The sequence below is a fragment of the Ambystoma mexicanum genome, chromosome 6p, assembly GCF_040938575.1.
Source record: "Ambystoma mexicanum isolate Mex_15411 chromosome 6p, UKY_AmexF1_1, whole genome shotgun sequence".
Lineage (NCBI taxonomy): Eukaryota > Metazoa > Chordata > Amphibia > Caudata > Ambystomatidae > Ambystoma > Ambystoma mexicanum.
The window spans coordinates 997,977,705-997,996,162 of record NC_090935.1 but is presented as its reverse complement, the minus strand read 5'-3'; the positions used below and the strand labels follow the sequence as shown (position 1 = coordinate 997,996,162).

General features: G+C 46.2%; 1 protein-coding gene across 6 annotated transcripts in view; it reads right to left on the bottom strand.

Moving 5' to 3' along the window:
* GRAMD2B (GRAM domain containing 2B) overlaps positions 1-18,458 on the bottom strand; it is an 864,945-nt gene that overhangs the window by 480,993 nt on the left and 365,494 nt on the right. The window contains exon 1 of one of the 6 annotated variants that reach the window (XM_069625598.1): positions 8,521-8,539. The exons of 4 other annotated variants lie outside the window; for them this stretch is intronic. Coding sequence is in view for 1 of the 2 variants with exons in the window: in XM_069625596.1 (XP_069481697.1) it covers positions 7,505-7,599 (95 nt within the window). In the remaining variant the exon portion in view is untranslated. Of the gene's footprint in view, positions 1-7,504; positions 8,005-8,520; positions 8,540-18,458 lie in introns of those variants that run through there. One more of the 6 variants, XM_069625596.1, reaches the window with a different exon arrangement.

The window sequence follows — 18,458 nt, the reverse complement described above, 5'->3', positions numbered from 1 at the left end:
GGGCCAAAATTAGGGTTTGGACATGGGAGGGTGTAAAGAATGGCAAGGTGCTTATGTTCCAAGCAAGAGGTAAGGGAGCAATGTCCTTCAGCTATCCAATTGTATGGTAGACTGCCGTAATGTACTACAACCTAACTGGAGTTTTTTGCTGTATTTTTCTTTTCTAGGTTTGTCATCCCCAGGCATTCCTTGAAGGGTGCATGCAAAAAATTGTGGACAGAGTACCAAAATCTAGAAGGTGTTGAATAAAAATGGCCACATATTGAAACTAGACCCGATCTAACGGCCTTACACTGATAGGATGCTTGAACAATACTTCAGAAAGCTAAACCGCTCAAAAAACATTCATGTCCAAGTTATATGAAACCGATGAAAAAGACAAAAAATACCTGGCCCTTAGATAATGCAATTGGATTCTACAAATGTCGATCTTCAGTATGTAACTTTCTCACGATGGACAATAGGGAAATCAGGAACAAAATGTATTAATTGAAAAGGCACTTTTTAGGCAACTGTATGAATTTGTAATACAATCTACATCAGGACTGAGAAGACATGCATGCTGTCAGAATGAAGGACATTCAACCTCCGCTCCCCTCCTCCCCCCCCACACTTCCAGCACGGGCAACAAGAGCATCCAGATATGGGCATTATGAAGATTAGGTGTATGGGACTAGATAACATTTTTGCTACAGAAAGGGGAGGACACAGAAGTTATGTAACCAAAAAAAAAAAGAGACCAGGTATTTTTCATCTAAAAACAATCATGCAGGCCTCAATGAACGATTCTTTTTTCTTTGAATAGCTAACATGTAGAAACAAAAACTGCAGCACAAGTGATTTTATCTGAGTTATACAATAAAGTCACACAACTACTTAAAAACACATCTTGTGCCACAGCGAATATATTTATAAATATGTACGGTAAATGAATCACGGAAAAGACTTAACGTGCAAGTGATTATGTATTCCTCCCTTACATAATCAATTGGACTGTACAAATGACCCCAACTCTTACTTTAATATTTACATACATCCAATGTATCGAATAAACCACGATTTCCTATGTAAATAAAAATATGTAATAAAAGGATTACAAGCATGCAGGTAACTGGGTATTTTGCTCTTACTCTATGAACTGATTACGTAAAGAAATCAAGGATTGTTTGAAAAAACTCCATGTACGATTGACATGAAGCATCCGGATGGATCAGATCCCATTTCTACGATTTAAATTCGGATCCACAACAAACACGGCGCCGTCCATTGATTGGACATGGAGGATGCCATATTTTTCAAACTTTTTAGACTGTTTTGATTTTTACTCACATACCATCATCCTAAAAGAATAAGATGTGCCCCAATCGAACGCAGGAGTCGCAGTTGGTGTGAAAGTGCAGGCATTTAAAACCCTAAAGTAAGGCTTTGGAACCTCTATGTACATTTCTTAAGTTTTCGAATCAAACATTTACCTATTGAAGGGGACCAATTTCAAACCATTTTTCTATAAAAGCTTGTATCCTCATTGTGACCACTTAGCCATAAAGGGACTTGGACACTAATGAACAGCCAACAACTAGATTGGCAAGCTTTCCTCAACATGCATTATTGCAGTTGAAGACCATTTTCCTAGAGAATACATGTGAAGTTTAATTCAATAACTTTGTGTCTATTTACTTCATTGCCCAATTTGAAAACAACTGTTTATTTCTGTAGCCAAATGCTATTCGCAATGACAAAGGATTCTATAAAGAAGGAAGTTAGTCCTACAGTAATGAGTAGTTCACATGTTTGAATGTTTCCTGCAGACCCCACTCAAGGCAACATACCACATATAAAATTGTATGAAAAAAGTCAAAATTCTAAATAGATTGACAGGATTATATGAAAGAAACAACACAATTATAAAATGCTGTGCAAAGAAACCATATCTCTGGTGTACTTTATTTTCCTTTCTAAATAGTCAGGCTATACCAACGTAGAGTTACTTGCTAATATTAAGAACAGTGATATGCTTACAAAAGGAGGACGAGACATACCCATCCTAACAATTAAGTTATGTCTCCAACAAGTGAGTGTATGCATGGAAAACTCTCAAATGCTTATATCTGCATTCAATATAACCAAAAAGCTGTTTTCCCTGCTTCAAAGTAACATGAGGCAGGGTTCGAAATCAAGGGGAGCTGAGAGCTATTTAGCTCCTGCTTGTAGCCTAGAAGAGCCTGGTTAGCTTCACACCAAAAGCTACCAGGAGCTACCGTTGGCTCCTCGGGCCAACTTGTGCAGAACAAACACTGTGTGCATTTGGGACAATCTATAAATAAACATTAGGACGCATCTCTACATCACTTAAGCATTAGGCGTCATACATAATGGACAAAATGGCATTTTTGCATCGTTTGTGGAAGTTAGATTTGCTGAACGCTGTGTACTAGCTAATTGTCCCTCTGTGGTAGCTGCTGCCCACTGGTTAATGCTGGATATCCTCTTAGTTTCGATCCCTGTAATATGTCTCTCATGTTTAGTCAATTTTATATATTTATTTTTACTTGTCTTGTAACAAACATCTGTACCTTTGTTATTTTGGACTTTTTGGGGGTTTTATTTAGTTAATAATGTAATGTGTTCAAAGAACATGTTGGTGCCATATGTAGTAAAACAATATTCAGGAACATCATTTTGCATCCAGTGACATTTGTAAAATTGTTTCGCCAAACCATTCACAAGGGAAACACTAAGTGTCTGCAAAAATAGTCTTCATCAATTTTGAAGACAAACATTGTGAATTTTGCTGTTCACGTGGTTCTTTACTGAAAGAGAAATAGATTTTGGGAATGATGTTTACACAGTTCTTCATTTAAAACAATTAAGCGACAACTTCTACTCCTAATTGTTGTTTTTCCTCTTTTACATTCACATCTACCTTAAACAAGATAATTGGCACTAATGATGAATAAATCTCTTTGATTAAGAAAACATTTAAATTTAATATTCGTAGTGCAGACATAAGAGTTTGGTAGATAATCTATGATTCGTTTTTAAACAATAACAATTGGGTTAAAATCAATCAAAACAGTCCAGCAATTCCACCTTTAAAAAAAAAAGAAGCGACAGCGCAGAGCATAACTGAACCCCAAACCTGGTTATTATGTTATATAATAAGTATTGTGTGAAATAGAGGCGTTGCTATGGGGGAGGGGGGGGGGGGAAATATAGCCCCGGGTATTTTGGTTTTAGCCCCAGGGTTACAACCACAAGGCTAGCCTAGCTAACCCTGAGTTCAGACAGTCCCAATTAGCGTAGCCCGGGATCTTTTCCAGACCTGGCAACACCCCTGGTGTGAAGCATCAGCATATCAGCAGCTCCAGCCACGCTTTCTCCTCACAATTTGAAACCTCTTGGCAAGGATATTCAGCATTTGGTCAAAAGCCTCGCCCTCTCCAAGTGAGCCTTCAAGGGAGGAGTGGCTAACAGTTCAGTAGTGCAAGCTTCATAGGGATGCCCTAGTTACTGTGGGTACTACACAACTACTACTGGGAGTACAATGAAGCCGTGGTCAGGTTGGTTATCAGTAATATGGAGTCGGGTTACTCGGAGAATTAAAGGATTCTTCTAGGTCAGTGTGAGTTCTATTGAGCACTTGCTTGGTTACTGTGCTTACCATCAAGTGATTTGCATGTATTACTGAGCATGCAACACCCTCGGGCTAATTGGGCTTTAGCCCCTCCTGAAATTGTGGGCCAAGGCTCATGAGAACTTGCTCACCCCCAAGAACTTTCTTGAGGCGGACAGGATCCTGATGCTAAAGTGTCTGGGACAACATCGCTCACAGCCAGAAACTTAACAAGGGGTTGGACATTATATTTGGAACACCACTCTGCTATCAGCAGCACCTTTTCTTATAAGTGAATGAACTGTGATGGAATATTTACAATGGGAAGTTCACACGAGACTCCACTGATCCATAACATCGGGGGAGGAGATTATGTGCATCACATTACTTATTTTCTCATGTGTCTAGGTTCTCCAAGTGTAGTGGTGTAAAACAGACTACTTTGCATTCTGGGACTTGTAGGCTTCTATTCAGGATGTGGAAAATAAAGCTATGATGCTCTTTTGGCTTAACATTTCTAAAAGGATGATATGTTGGCAGGTTGCTTTATTATACGATTTCTGTATGTTGCAAGTGAACTCTAAAAGACAGCATTGTTGTAGTTCCAGAAAAACAAAACTTAACTGAACTTAAGCATGAGTATGATATGATTTATAGCACGCCTATACACATGTGGTTCAAGGCGCGACAAGGCAAAAATAGGGAAACAAGGAGGACAAGACAACGATCTTACTAGGCCAAGTGACATTGAGATCAAGCAAGTGCAGGGGAGAGGGAAGGGGAAAAGTGCCCGAGAAGAGAAGGAGGAAAAGTGCAACGCATAGGATAAAGACATAGAAAAAAGAAGTGCGGACAGCAGGTGGCAGTGCAGGGGTTAAGCAAAGACAACAAGTGTGCGATAAGTGCAAGCTAGGGGACAGTAGGGTTCCAGATACAGCCTCAAGTGCAGTGTTGCCAGGAGGCAGGGCAGTTGTGCAACTGGATGGGCAGGGACCTGGGACCGTGGTTAAGAGGGTAGCCAGGTAACCAGTGAAGTATCAGACAGGAGATCAGCAGGGGAGGGGAAGAGAGAAGGCAGAAGCAAAGAGGAAAGTCTTGAGCTGCTTCAGGAACCAGAGATGGTTCTGCTCAAGTTTCAGAGAGGCTGTTGCAGAGGGAGGCGCCAGCAGGAGCTCGGAATATATGTGGCCAAGTACCTAACTTGCCTGCTTAATCAAACTGTATCGTTGAAGGCAAACAATTGAATCTTACTATGTCCAATCGGAGGAGGACTCCTTTTACAATGGCACAGGTGTAACATGTTTGAACAAAATGTTGACCCCTTCCTGCCCCGCTTATTGATGCCCGCCCACCCCCACCCCCACGAGGATGTTGCTTAGAATTGCATTTGTGAAGCATAGTCCCTGCCTACATGCTTGATCATTTATTTTTTAGGACTATACATGTTTTCGCAAGCCAGTCATGGCACCAGTGATTCCAATACAGCAGACTGACAAAAGCAGAATTAAAATGTATTACAGGCCCTGATGCAGCCACATATTAGAGTTGCTTTGGCTTGCATTGCACACCTACTGTCATTTTCAGGATACGCGGGAGCACATGGGTGCCTAAAGTGTGGGAATAGCTGCCTTGCTGCAATGTTGATGTGTGAAGATCTGAAAAGGTGGGGCTCTGCACGACGTGTAGATATTTTGCAAGCTGTCTGGGGTAGTGGTTAATGCTGGCTCCAAACTGGTAATATGCATTGGTTGTGCGATGCTCTGTTCCTGGCAGAATGGAGTGCAGATGTATCAACCGTGAGGTTATATTTAGGGAAATGTAATGCAGATGCTCTTGCTGTGGTGAGGCATGTTCGACTGTGTCAAATCTTTGTTATTCTGTTGCTGGAGTTGTGTGTCAAGATATGATGTCGGTTAGGGTGGGAGGTAGAAGGCCTTAGAGGTGATTATTGTTGTCAGACCTTGCCCAGGAGGCCACCCGATAATATCTTCTGCAAACAACCTTTTAGACTTTGTAAACATCCGAAAGGAGGTTGCATCTACTGGTCATAGACATTACTCTCCAGCATGTATGCCTTATAAGGATAGATTATGTTAGGTAAAACTGCACAATACTATGTCATCTGAAGCTATGCCTGGGCACAAATCAGTGTCCACAATTCGTAGTCAATTTAAACAGCGCATTCCTTCCTACCGCCTGAAGACACTTGAAGCATAGCCTCCCTCAGGCTTAAATGGTACAAAGCAGCTAGTCGTTGACCATAAACAAGCAACTGACTAAGTCAACCACACACCACATCAAAATCACAGCATTACCATGTTGGCAGCTACCAATAAAAATGTGCATTTTCTCTTTAAATCCTATCACGTTTTTGGGCAATCTCACAGGAAGGCTATTGCCTTTATTCGAATCATCTTCAAAATCAATACACATCCAATGTTGCATGCAGTGCAAAAAAAGGTTTCACGGCTACCCCTCTAACTTCAGTGCAAACACCCTCCAATAACATTTCGCTTCCCCCACTTTCATGACCATCTAAGAGTTTGAGAGGAGAGGCAAAAGTGAACACACGGTTCTTGTGAAAGCATGAAATTGTTAACTTCCCGGTAGCTATAGAAAGGCACAAGTGGTCAAATCAAAATTTAATATGGGCTTCTAAAAATGTTAATAATATTGTTGTGGTTTACCATATATTATAAACACATTTTTGAACAAAGCCTTCTTTAGTTTTGGCTTTTAGGTGGTGCTAAAGTGTATCCTCTAAGCCACAACTGCATAAGAGTACAGGTAGGAGGGATGTGGGATCTAAGGAGGGAACACAGGTCATGGGCGTTTGGTATATTTATCCACCCATGGACTGCCTAAGGCCATGCTAATCCCTATGACCATTCCTACCCATTACCAGCCCCTCCCTACCCAAAACACACCTGCAATGTCTGGACCCCTCCCAAGCTCGTGCAGTTTCACAACATGGCGTCATTGACTAAATCAAGTGCTGGACGGCTCCCCATGCGGCAGGATGAACACCAACTCACTGACTGCTCTGTGCATCTAAACTGAGAATGCAGAAGGGGGCCCGGAACTATCCGGTGTCCCACAACACTCTCACGGGATCTCTTTCACCCTTTAACATCAAACTTTGGCCTGCCAGTGCCCTTTCAAAGCATCATCACCTTAAGTGCCAAGTTTTGCATAGACTTGCATAATAGCCTGGTAGTTAGGGGGTTTTAATTGCTTAATTCTAAATATGTTGCAGAAGCAATAAACATCTTAACCAAGTGTGCCTTCAGCCACTGGTTTATAAGCAGTACGTGTCCTTGGGCTGACGTCATTTAAAAACAAGCATTGGAAAATCAAACAGATTTGGCTTTGTGTAGGAATTAGATCATCTAATCCTTATACAAAGCCGAAACTGTTGGCAAATGTCCATCTAAACTAGATGGACATTTGCCAGGCACAGATCTAACACACCATTTTCCAGCTGTTACCATCTTATGGGCAGGTGGAGCCATTATGGTAGTGATTGGCGCACGCCTACACAAAAGGCCATAACTATTGGATTTGCCATTGTTTAAGGTTGGTGGATTGCAGATCTATGATATTACATACGATAAAACTATACTGAACTGCCAGCAAGCAAAACACGAAGATTCGTAATGCGAGACGTCAGCTTCCTAGACTTCTTACTGAACGCTATGCCTTCAATTTGCAAGGATTAGCCCAGTTTGCTCCGACTCGGGGAGGGAACTCATCGTGAAAGTGAATGCATTTTGCGAAGTAGCAGAAATAAGACAACAACGCCGTCCTAAATACTGAAGCCTGTTCCTATGGAGAAGCGCAGGAAAGAGCAAGTTAATAGTAACACGCTGGCCAGCGCGGCGCATGCTTTACCTGAAAGTAACCGTCCTAGAGTCTTTCCTGGGGCGGAGGGCTGGGGGCTTAGCGGCCTCCGCCAGCTCGTAGACCGGCTCCGTCATTACCACCATGGCCGGGAGATAGAGCCCCGGCTGCGGCTCACCTTGCTCAGTCAAGAGCAGCCTGAACCTCCCGCTGTCAGACAGCAACTCCCCTCTGACCCAGAGCGAGAAACACAAAAAACAGACACCTCGCTCAACAAGTCTGCCAGGGGGAGTGGTGCTGGAGGGAAGCGGGGGGTGAGGTCTAATTTAGCTCCGGGAAGCAGCTGCACTCGGTCTTGTTTTTCCGTGCTACAAGAAAAGGTGAAACAAAACTTCTCGCTTTGCTTTGTTTCACGCTGCGTTCCCGGGGAGAGGGGCGGAAGGAGACGAGTTCCGGACAGCGGCGAAGCATTGACTTCTACGAGTTCCCCGGGAGGCAGGCAGCGGGGAAGAGCTACGGCTCCCGCGGTGACGGCTCAAACATGGGCGGGCGGGGCTTCTGTCACTAGGGTGCCCTAAATTATTCAAGGGGTATGCTTCTTGCATCCCCGTCCCCCGGTAGCACATGCTCCTTGTGGTGGCAATTGAGCGAGATGACAAGAGGCTGCCCAGCACCAGTTGCTTGCTACGCATGCTAGGAGGAGGGAGGAAAAATCGGGCGGAAGAGGTACACTTCATGCCATATCAAAAGGCATTTGGGTGCGATTGAAATCGTGCATTTTTAAGCTAACAGTACACGAGGATTGAAAGCATTTAGTTTCCAGAAGTTGCGCCTACTTTAACTACAGATTGAAGTAGAACAATCGAAACTATGCACAATTAAATGAAGAGGCGACTTTTAAATAAAGTTCGGGTGCTCAGTTTTGAACAATATTTATATAATTGAGCACATTTGCTATTTTATTAAAATCCTTTGTTGTGGCCCACACAAGGATCATGCACACTCTGGTAACTTGGAACAGGGCTTTATTGCCTACATGTACACAACAAAGTATATTGTAATCTTACTGTGCTCTTTGTTGATAAACGATTGTCTTATTGAGTGGTTACAGAAGATGAAAAGAGAGTCTGGCTGCAGAGCAGGTGCGGGGCTGGGGTCAGGAGCACACAGGGCTGCAGTGGCATTTGTCCACCACCCGCGCTCAGCGTCACTTCTCGGGCAGTGCTCCAACTTTGCCGAATAGTGTCCCCTCGCAAGAGGTCGGACACGACTACTCGCGAGCGTGTCAGCTCCACATACCTCCCTTTGTTGAGCAACAAAGAGTTACTCCATCACAGAGATTGCAAAATGTCTGGGTCTTCTCCTTTCTCTTTGTGGGTGAGTCACTTCTAACTCTCCACTACATGGCGAGATTTCCATCTCCACTGTACTTCACACCTCCTTGGACTGTAACCTTCTTGTGCTTGAGTTCCTTCTGATGGTACGATCTCTTATTCTGGCCGCGCTTCAGCTAGCGACTTGTCACCGCTGAAACTCCTCAACACTGTCATGTTCCTGAATCGTTGGACTCTGCAACTCTGTTGTTCTCTTTTCGTACAATGTTAAACGTTGCAGGTTCCATTTCCTTCCATCTTGGGTACGAACATGATTGGTACCTCGCTGACATACTCTCACGGATCGGTTAAACTTGGATCCCGTCACGGGGTCTCTACTTGACAGTTTTATTTTGATAAGGTCACCTTCTTGTACGGTACTTCGAAGGGGAGCTCTCCTCCTGTCGCTCCACTGTTTCTTGCGTTCCTTGTTTCTTCTCAATCTCCACACTAATTCCTCCATATCCGCAGTGTCATCTTCCCTTATTTTTGACAGCCATGGTGGGACCAAGGCGGAGGCTGCTCTGCGTCATCTGAGGAGGCGGAATAGCGATATCTTTGTGGGCCCATTGTGGGTCAGACGATGGGTTGCTAGCCTTCTTAACTGTGTTATGAGGGAAGCGGGGGGTGTTATGAGTCCCGCTGCTGTGGCTAGTTGCACAGCCCCTTTGATTAACCTGTTTGTGCGTTATGATATGACATGATGTGGCATTTATAACGTGCCTATACAAAAGTGTTTCAAGACGCGACGCTGCAAGGGAGGGGGCACAAATGGAAGACAGACAACGATCCTACTAGGCCAGGTATCATTCAGATCACACAAGTGCATGGGAAAGGGGAGGGGGAAAGTGCAGTACATGGGATAAACATCCCATAGTAGTTCCCTCATGGGGGCTGTCCCTTCTGAGAAGTTAGGCACACATTTTGCATAGTACTCGGAAAAGCCTAAATCCGACCTTAGATCTTCTTTATTGTTGGGTGGGGTGCCTTCACGATTACCTATAATAGATCCTTTTTCCGGCTGATCCCTGACCTGGATATCTTACAACCCACGTACTCCACTTACGCAGCCTTTAATGCACACTTTTTGTAGAGTAGCCTAACTCCTGCCTCTTGCAATTTGGCCAGTACTCTTTGCAAAGCACTTTGTCATGCGTTTCCTGATCTTCGGCATAAATCAGGATGTCGTCCCGAAAGTATGACACGTTTTCCTATGCTTTTCAGCACAGAGTCCATCATGCGTTGGAACGCCGACACGGCAGAGAACAGGCCAAACGGCGTTCATGTGAACTGATAAGTACCAAATGGAGTTATGAAGGCTGTAAGGGGTCTTGACTCGCAATGCAGACTGATCTGATGATAGGTGTCTCTCATGTTGAGCTTCGAAAACATGTTGGCCTCTTTTATTAACAGAATTAGTTCATTGATGCTTGGTAAAGGGTAGCTGTCTGATACCACTTCAAGATTTAAGCTGCGAAGATACATGCAAACTCGTAGATCATCCGTTTTTTTGTTTCTCTATGAGGACTACTGTGCTGAGCCATTCAGATGACTCTACCGTTTCAATCGTCCCCTCCTTCAGCATGTTGTCGAGTTTCGCTCGTCGTGCACTTCTTGCTGTCGCTGGTATCGGTCCCTTGTGTTAAACTGGAACAGCGCCTTGTTTCAGTTGGATCTTGTGTACATAGTTCCTGATCTTCCCTGGTGTGTCGGAGAGCAGTTCTGTAAATTCCTCTCTTGTGATCGACGCTCCTCCTCTGGCTATGGACAAAACCTGCCCCTCCACACTGGGGTCCAATCTGATTTTCAACTTGGCTTGGTCATCCCATTCCAATACAGCCGGGCCCCTCTCTGAAAAGTATACTTTGGTCTTCGTCACTCTTCCTTTGAATTCCGTGGTAGTTCGAATATATCCCAGTAAATTCGGTGACTCCACCAAAGACCGTAGTGTTGTTCTTCGTCATACAAACTTCCTCTTTCACTTTGCCAACATGCCTTTGTATGTGTCTAAAGGCAATATGGTGAGGTCTGAGCCGGAATCTGCCATAACTCTTGTCTCGCTTCCATCCACCTTGATGGTGCAGTGGGGGTTTTCTCTGTGAGCTGTGACGCTATTGACCATAATGACTGTGGGACATCCTTCTTCCTCTGAGGAAACTTAATCTCTGTCCTCATCACTCTCCACCATCACTCTGCAACCATGTCACTACTTTCTTACCTCTCCACGTGCAAACCCAGGCAAAATGTCCAAACCTCCTGCATTTGGAGCACTCCTTGTTCCTTGTGGGACAATCTCTGCTATTTGCCAAGTGAGTGGTGCTGGTGCATCTATGGTACTTGACTGGATCACGTATTCCTGCCGTATCCTCCTTGGCTTCGCATTGCCATCTGTCTCGCCTCCTTTTGTAGTGTACTACTTGCACCTCAGTCACTGAGACACTAACTGCCCACTCTTTGTGCCTGCAGAATGTTTCCTTCACCGTTCTCGGGATCTAGATGGCTTTTTCCTGCTGAAGTTCTTTTTCTAGGATGAATTTGTCTTGGACTTTGCGATTGTTGGTGTGCACAATGAGCATATCGCAAATCCTGTCTTCAGAAGTGCCGCCAGCTCCTACTTTCTGCTCTAAAACCTGATCCTATGCAGGACTATGTTCTTTTTGGACAAAAACCTCTTCACTATCCTCCTTATTGCTTCTTTATAAGCATCGTCATCCTCCCATTCCGCAGCTTCGGGTTTCAGACCCACAAAAGTTCTGGCCTTCCACTCCCAGTGCATTGAGCAGCATAGCCTTCTTCTGTGCTGCAGGGTAAGCAGCCCCACCTACCTCCTCCAAATACATTTGAAACAGTTGCTCCCACTGAAGCCATGGATTGACTGGCCTGCCTGGAGCCTGTAAAAATGGCGGGTGTGGCGTGGCTCCTTGCATCTTGATGGTTGTGGGCGATCCGTGAATCCTTGTCGCCAATTATGTTGTGGCCCACACATGGATGATGCACACTCTGGTAACTTGTAACAGGGCTTTATTGCCGACATGTACACAAAAAAGGTTATTGTAAACGTACTGTGCTCTTTGTTGGTAAACAATTGTCTTATTGAGTGGTACAGTGGATGGAGAGAGAGACTGGCTGCAGAGCAGGTGGGCTGGTGGCAGGAGGATCAATGTGGCTGCAGTGGTATCTGTCTGCCACCCGCGCTCAGTGTCGCTTCTCAGGCAGTGCTCTGGCTTCACCAAGTCATGTCCTCTCGCGAGGGGTCGAGCCTGACTTCTCGCGAACATGTCAGGTCTACACCCTTGCCCAATACGTATTTCACTCTTCTTTTGATTTAAAAATATTTTTAATGAGGTATTTCAAAGAAGCAATTAAAATTTCCTAGAAGGCCCTGCCACTCCCATATTTACCTTTTATAATATACATGTTTACAGGTAATTAGTGAGGTGCAGCTGATGCAAATCTTAGCAACCATCTTGAACTAGAGATAGTTATAATACTCTAAAACACTTCTGGTTACATAAAGATTCTTGAGTTTCACATTTAGAAACTGTTTCGATCTAACCCTCTACATTCTGGGGTTAGCTTTAAGTTGTAATGTTGATGCTCACCCTTTGTGTGCCCTATTCAGGTCTTAATTGGGGCCTGCTTATTGGGTTTACGAGGAAAGATGGGTTGGGCGAAAGGTTATAAAGTAGAGAGAAGGAGGGTAGGTGCGTGGGGCAAAGTATCTGAGAAATGGCAACATGCCTTACTGCAGGTGACAGATTTGTTACTACCCCTGGGGCTACCTGGTCCATCCACAAGTACATAAGGGACTTGGTTGTGGATTAGCTTGTGGTGGGCAGATACTGTTACGTGTGTCTGTGAGGCGCGGGGTCCACTTATAATTTGTTCTTATTGCCCCCCTTCTCCTTGCTGTAGTTTTGATGGAGGTCCGTTAGAAGCGTTTTACGGTTGCAGTCTCTTACTAGGCACAGACTGTCCTATAGGGCAATGCCCGAACCAAAAACGCAAAATGCTATTCTGGGGCAGTGTTTTGGTCAAAGTAGGTCACTTTTGGCCAACGTGGGCCAGTTTGATTATTACTTCACTCTGCGGCTAGTTGTTTTGACCAGTGTTGCTGAATAGATATTCTTTAAAATGCATAATTTGCATGAAACACTTGTGTATAGGCGTGTTAGAAATGCCATATCATATATCATATCATTTCACATTTTATCAAAAAACTCCCCCTTTGGTACTGTGCAGTCTGTCACAAAAGAAATTAACTGCCATTTGCAACTGTGGCCCACTTTTTCATTGGTGCCTACAACAATTTTATGCCCCAAGCAGCGACTTGGGGGAAGATCATTGTCCTCTGCATGTGTCTTCCTCTGAAACAGCTTCCCTGCCTCTCTCTGTCTTGAGCCGGATCACCTTAAATTTCGGAAACTCGTCAAGACTCTCCTCTCCGCCTCCTCCTGTTCTCTCCCCTCACTTGCTAACCACCTCTCTCTGCTCTCTCTCCTCTACCTCTGCTCTGTTTTGCTGACTGGCTGCCTGATGTACCTTTCAGAGCCTCACAGGTCCCAAGCTTTCCTCGCCAGTCTCCTGCACTTGCCCCCGGGCTTTGCACTTGCTGCTGAACTTCTGCACTTCGGTTGCAACCCATGAGAGTGGTATCTCCCTGAAATTAACCCATGTTCTGACGGGACTGGGCGGACTTATCCCTATATCCCCTCCCCCACGGACTTCCCTTTCTGTTCACCTGCATAATCTGAATGTACCATGCCTAGTAAGAACGTTTGTCCTTGTCTTCCCTATGTTTTACCCTCCAATGCATGGTTGCGCTTTGAAACACTTGTGTATAAGCGCATAATAAATAAACAATCAATCAATCCGACCCTGTCTCGGATGCAGATGTATGAGTTTTGTTGTGTTTGCGCCCAACGCCCGTGAATGGGAGAGGTGACACCTGTTGCTTGTTCTTTCGCCCATGGATCATTCAGGTGATATGGTGTACCATGTGGTGTTTTTACAGGGGGTTTTCGGACTTCCATGTTTTGACCATTATTTGGTTGAATGGCATTTTGATCGTTTTCTAGGGGTTTCCAAATTTGTGTAAGATTCCCTACAGAGCATGGGTCCCAGCACAGTGTTTTTTCTAGCCTGTGGCATTTGCATATGGAATTCCACCAAATTCTAAGAAAAGACGGTTCTTGGTTTTTCCAATGAGAGGTAATAAGCTGTATGGCTCATGCATGCTAACAATGTGTCTAGTAGCTGAGTAATCTTGGGGCTTAGTGGGTTGCCTTTATTAAGGGAGTTGATGCAAAATTCCTTTAGTGTGGTATTTGGCTTCTGCTGCAGTATGTCCATGATGGACTGTGTTATCTCTTTCCAGAATTTGGATAGACTATGGCAGTAAAAAATCATATGCTCAAGTGAACCTACTACTTGAGGATGATTACATCTCCAACATGATGAGCTGTGAATAATTTAGGTTTACAGGAATGTGTACTTAAGCGTGTGTATTTATTATTGGACTAAAAGACAAATGTCCAAGGGCCTCATTACACGTTATGCGGTAAGGGATTAACATTACCGGTAAGGGAATACCGGTATCGTTAAACAGCCGTTAAGAGAACTGAGCAGTGGACCCACCTGCCACAGGTGGACACAATCAGCACAGGTGGAGGCAATGGAGACTGTGGCAGCACAAAAGGAGCACACCACACCCCTTCACACACCAAGATGGTTCCAATACTAGCAGCATTACATGGGCTGGAGGACATGATTGCAGTGCAGCAGCAACAACAGGCAGCAAAGAGGAGACACAGGAGGAGGAGGAGGAGGGCAAGACAGGCACAGCAAGCACCACCAGGGCACCTAGTAATACCACAGAGGCAGCAACCAATCCCCAGGATCCGAGCCAGTCCATTTAACCTAACCCCTGAGCAGATAGACACCCTGTACCATCTGGACCGGGATACCATCACCAGCATCGTGGACATGATACATGACGACATTGTGAGCCTCATAGACATCAGAACTGCCATACCCCCTCTACTGAAGGTGGTGACTGTGCTCCACTTCCTGGCCACAGGCACCTACCAGCATACAGTGGGGCAGATGCATGGCATCTCACAACCAGTATTCTCACGCACGCTGAACCAGGTACTCGATGCCCTCCTGAAGTATGCACGTGAACACATATTCCTGCCACGGACTGCCCAGGAGATCGCAAACACCAAAGTTGGCTTCTATTCACTGGCAGGCATCCCAAGTTGCATCGGGGCCATCGACTGTACTCATGTGGAATTGGTGGACCCACATCACAATGAAGTAGTCTACCGAAACGGAAAGCAATTCCACTCCATCAATGTCCAAATGGTATGTGACGCAAACAAGATAATCACACATTGTTGTGCCAGATTTCCCGTATCAACCCATGATTCTATGGTCCTGCGGAACTCAACCATACCACACTACATGGAGCGACAAGCCGGACAACGTTTGTGGCTACTTGGTGAGTAGCAGGGCAAGCACATGGCAGTGTTATTGGGGGGGAGATACATACTCCAACTGGGTGTGATTGGGGGGGGGAAGAGTTACATACTCCAACTGGGTGTGATTGGGGGGAGAGATACATACTCCAACTGGGTGTGATTGGGGGGGGGGGAGATACATACTCCATCTGGGTGTTCACTGTCGTCCGTAGGACAAATGGACATACAGATGTATGCCAATGTCCATCAGGGAAGGCCACAATGTACTTGAGAAGAACCCACATGCAATTTGAAGCTGCACAACATTGAGAACAATCCAGGTTTCCAAATATTACACATCCATCCACATCCACATTGCACATCATGCCACACCACATAATACACAAATCACCAACATGGCGTCAAGATAGTTATACAGAATTAGCGCAGCACAACATCAATACAGCAATGTGCCCTTGAATGCATGCAGAGGGATCACCCCTAGCCATAGCATTGAAGCACACACCTATAGCACCACTGAAGTGATGCTTCACAGCATGGCAACATCGATGTCGGAATGGCAGTACACTAGCAGTGTGGTACCAAATTTGCCTGGGCCCAGGGACACCTAAGACCTGGCCTCACCCAGGACATATCAATTACTGTCGGAGGCATGAATCAGGCATGTCCACTTGCAGGGTCGAGCTCACCTTTGCACATTGCAGTCACACAGATCGTCTGCATGCATGCTGGTAATCGTGGATTTCAATCACAATGCAAAGTCGATTTGTCTGATATGTACAGGCCGCTCTTGAAGTGAACAGTAACAGGTCCCCATTCTTCCCCCCCATACAGGTGATGCCGGCTATCCCCTGAAGAGGTGGCTCCTTACCCCTGTACGGAACCCACAGAACAGGCACGAAGAGGACTACAATCGTGCACATACCCGTACCCGCATCGTGATTGAGCAGACATTTGGCCTTTTGAAGACACGGTTCAGGTGCATAAGCAGGTCGGGTGGGGCTCTCCTGTACGGCCATGAGAAGGTGGCCAAGATCACCATGGCATGTATCATGCTGCACAATATGTGTATCAGACGGAATGTGCCACTGCCTGATGAGGATGATGATGATGAGGATGGAGGTGACGGGGATGCTGGTCATGCAAGAGGCGATGCCCAGGAGGGACGCGATGTGCGACAGCATCAGATCAACCAAATATTCTGAGACACATGGTTTAACTCTGTAGGATGGATATGGGTATTAGTGCACTGGTGTCTGTGGTGAAGCGCACAATGGACCCTGTCACCAATAATGTACACATACACAATGACGAAGTCCAAGCCTGTGTTTCAACTAGTCACCAGTGTATTAAGGTATAATGAGATGAAAAAGTGCATGTCCCCAACTATCCCACCACCCTTTCACCCACCCCAACCCCCACAACACTCCCGAAACACCCTTTACCCCCTTCCCCCACACCACTCCCGAAACACCCTTTCCCCCCACCCCCCACAACAACTCCATGTGTGGCTTGCACAATGTTGGTGTCCTGCTGCACACGTGCCAGCTAGACCCTGCTGTTCCTATTTCCCATTGCCATCACCACCATTAGGAGGTTGGGATGATGTGCGCCTGCTTGTCTGCCTTGAACTCACAGATGATGTGGCTGTCTGTCCCTGTGGTGGTGGTGGGAACTGGCGGTCCATCGCGTCCGCTATGCTCGTGAGGACCTGCCTCAGTTGGCCAATCTCCACACACAGCCTGTTGGTACAGGCTTCCATCGCCTCCCTCGAGTGCCTAGCAGTCTCTGTGATCTCCCCCGTGAGACGGGAAGCCTCTTCCACATGCTGCCCAACCAGCACTGTAATGTCCTCCTGGCGCTGCCTGATGGTGGCCAGGTCATGGCCACTGTGGCCAGCTCGTGGTGTGGCTGCTGCGCCTTCCTCTACATCCCGGACATCAGGTGAGGCCACCGATGGGCTCCAGCACCCTCCCGTGTTCTCCTCGCCAGACTGGCCATGGACACAGGATCCTGGTGTTGGCCGTGGAATTGCTTCAGGGCTTCCTTGGGGTCTGGGGGGTGCATTTGCATGGTGAACTCTATAGGGTCCTCCACATCTGACAGAGGCGCTGTGGCTGCTGCCTCACCAGTGGAACTTGTGGCAGCGGAGGGTGGGCCCTCCGTGGGTGTAACCTGTGGTGGGGGGGTTCACATCAGTGGGTGTGGCAATTGTTGCTGGCGTAGACTGCGGTATTGGTGCAGTGGCGCTCTTGCGATGTTTGACCCTCTGCAGGGGCTCACTCCTCCCTGTGCCCCTTGATGTGGTGGGGGTGTCCCCTGTCTCCTGTGCCCTGGGTTTTTCTTGGCAGGAGGAGCCTGAGTCGCAGTGGCAGGTTCTTCGCTGTCTGTATGTGAGCCTGTGGGGGACAAAGAGGGGGATGGCATTGGTGATGGTTCAACGTGCTTCATGCAGATTCAGTTCATCATGCTGTTCTGTGCATTGGGACTTCATTGGTGGGGATTCAGGTGATGGGGCTGTTGAGTGGGTCATCCATGCATGGGTCTGTGTGGCACTTGTCTGTGGTGATGCATGCATGTGTGTGTGTTGTGGTGTGACACTCACATGGGCAGGGTTGTGTGTATGTATGATTGTGGCCGCATCCATGAGGTGAATCTGGGCTCACATTTGGGGGGTGCCTCAACATTCACAGTGCATTGTTTCATGTGTACACTCACCTCCATCGGATGTAGTGGCCACACCATGCTCCATGCTCCCGACTCCCTCGATTGATTCGACGCCAATCGTGCTGGCGCAGGTTTCCTCTCACTCCTTCAATTTAATTGGTGAATCAGCCCACCTCCTGTGGCCATGGCCAGCTGGCGGTTCGCAGACATTATGCTGCGGACCCGGAGGCGGAGATCGTCCCACCACTTCCTGCACTCCCTGACGGTGCGGGTGGTGGTGCCCACCGCACTCACTTTCAGAGCGACCTCTGCCCAGATGGCCTTTTTCTGGATCAGGGTCTCCCGCCGCATGTCGTTGGCAAATACCACATCAGAGTTTGCTGCTAGGGTCTCTGTCAGCATTATGAGTTCCTCGTTCGTAAACTTCTCTTTGCGCTGGCGGTCAGTGTTTTTTTTAATGGGCTTTGGCATGGTGAGGGGATC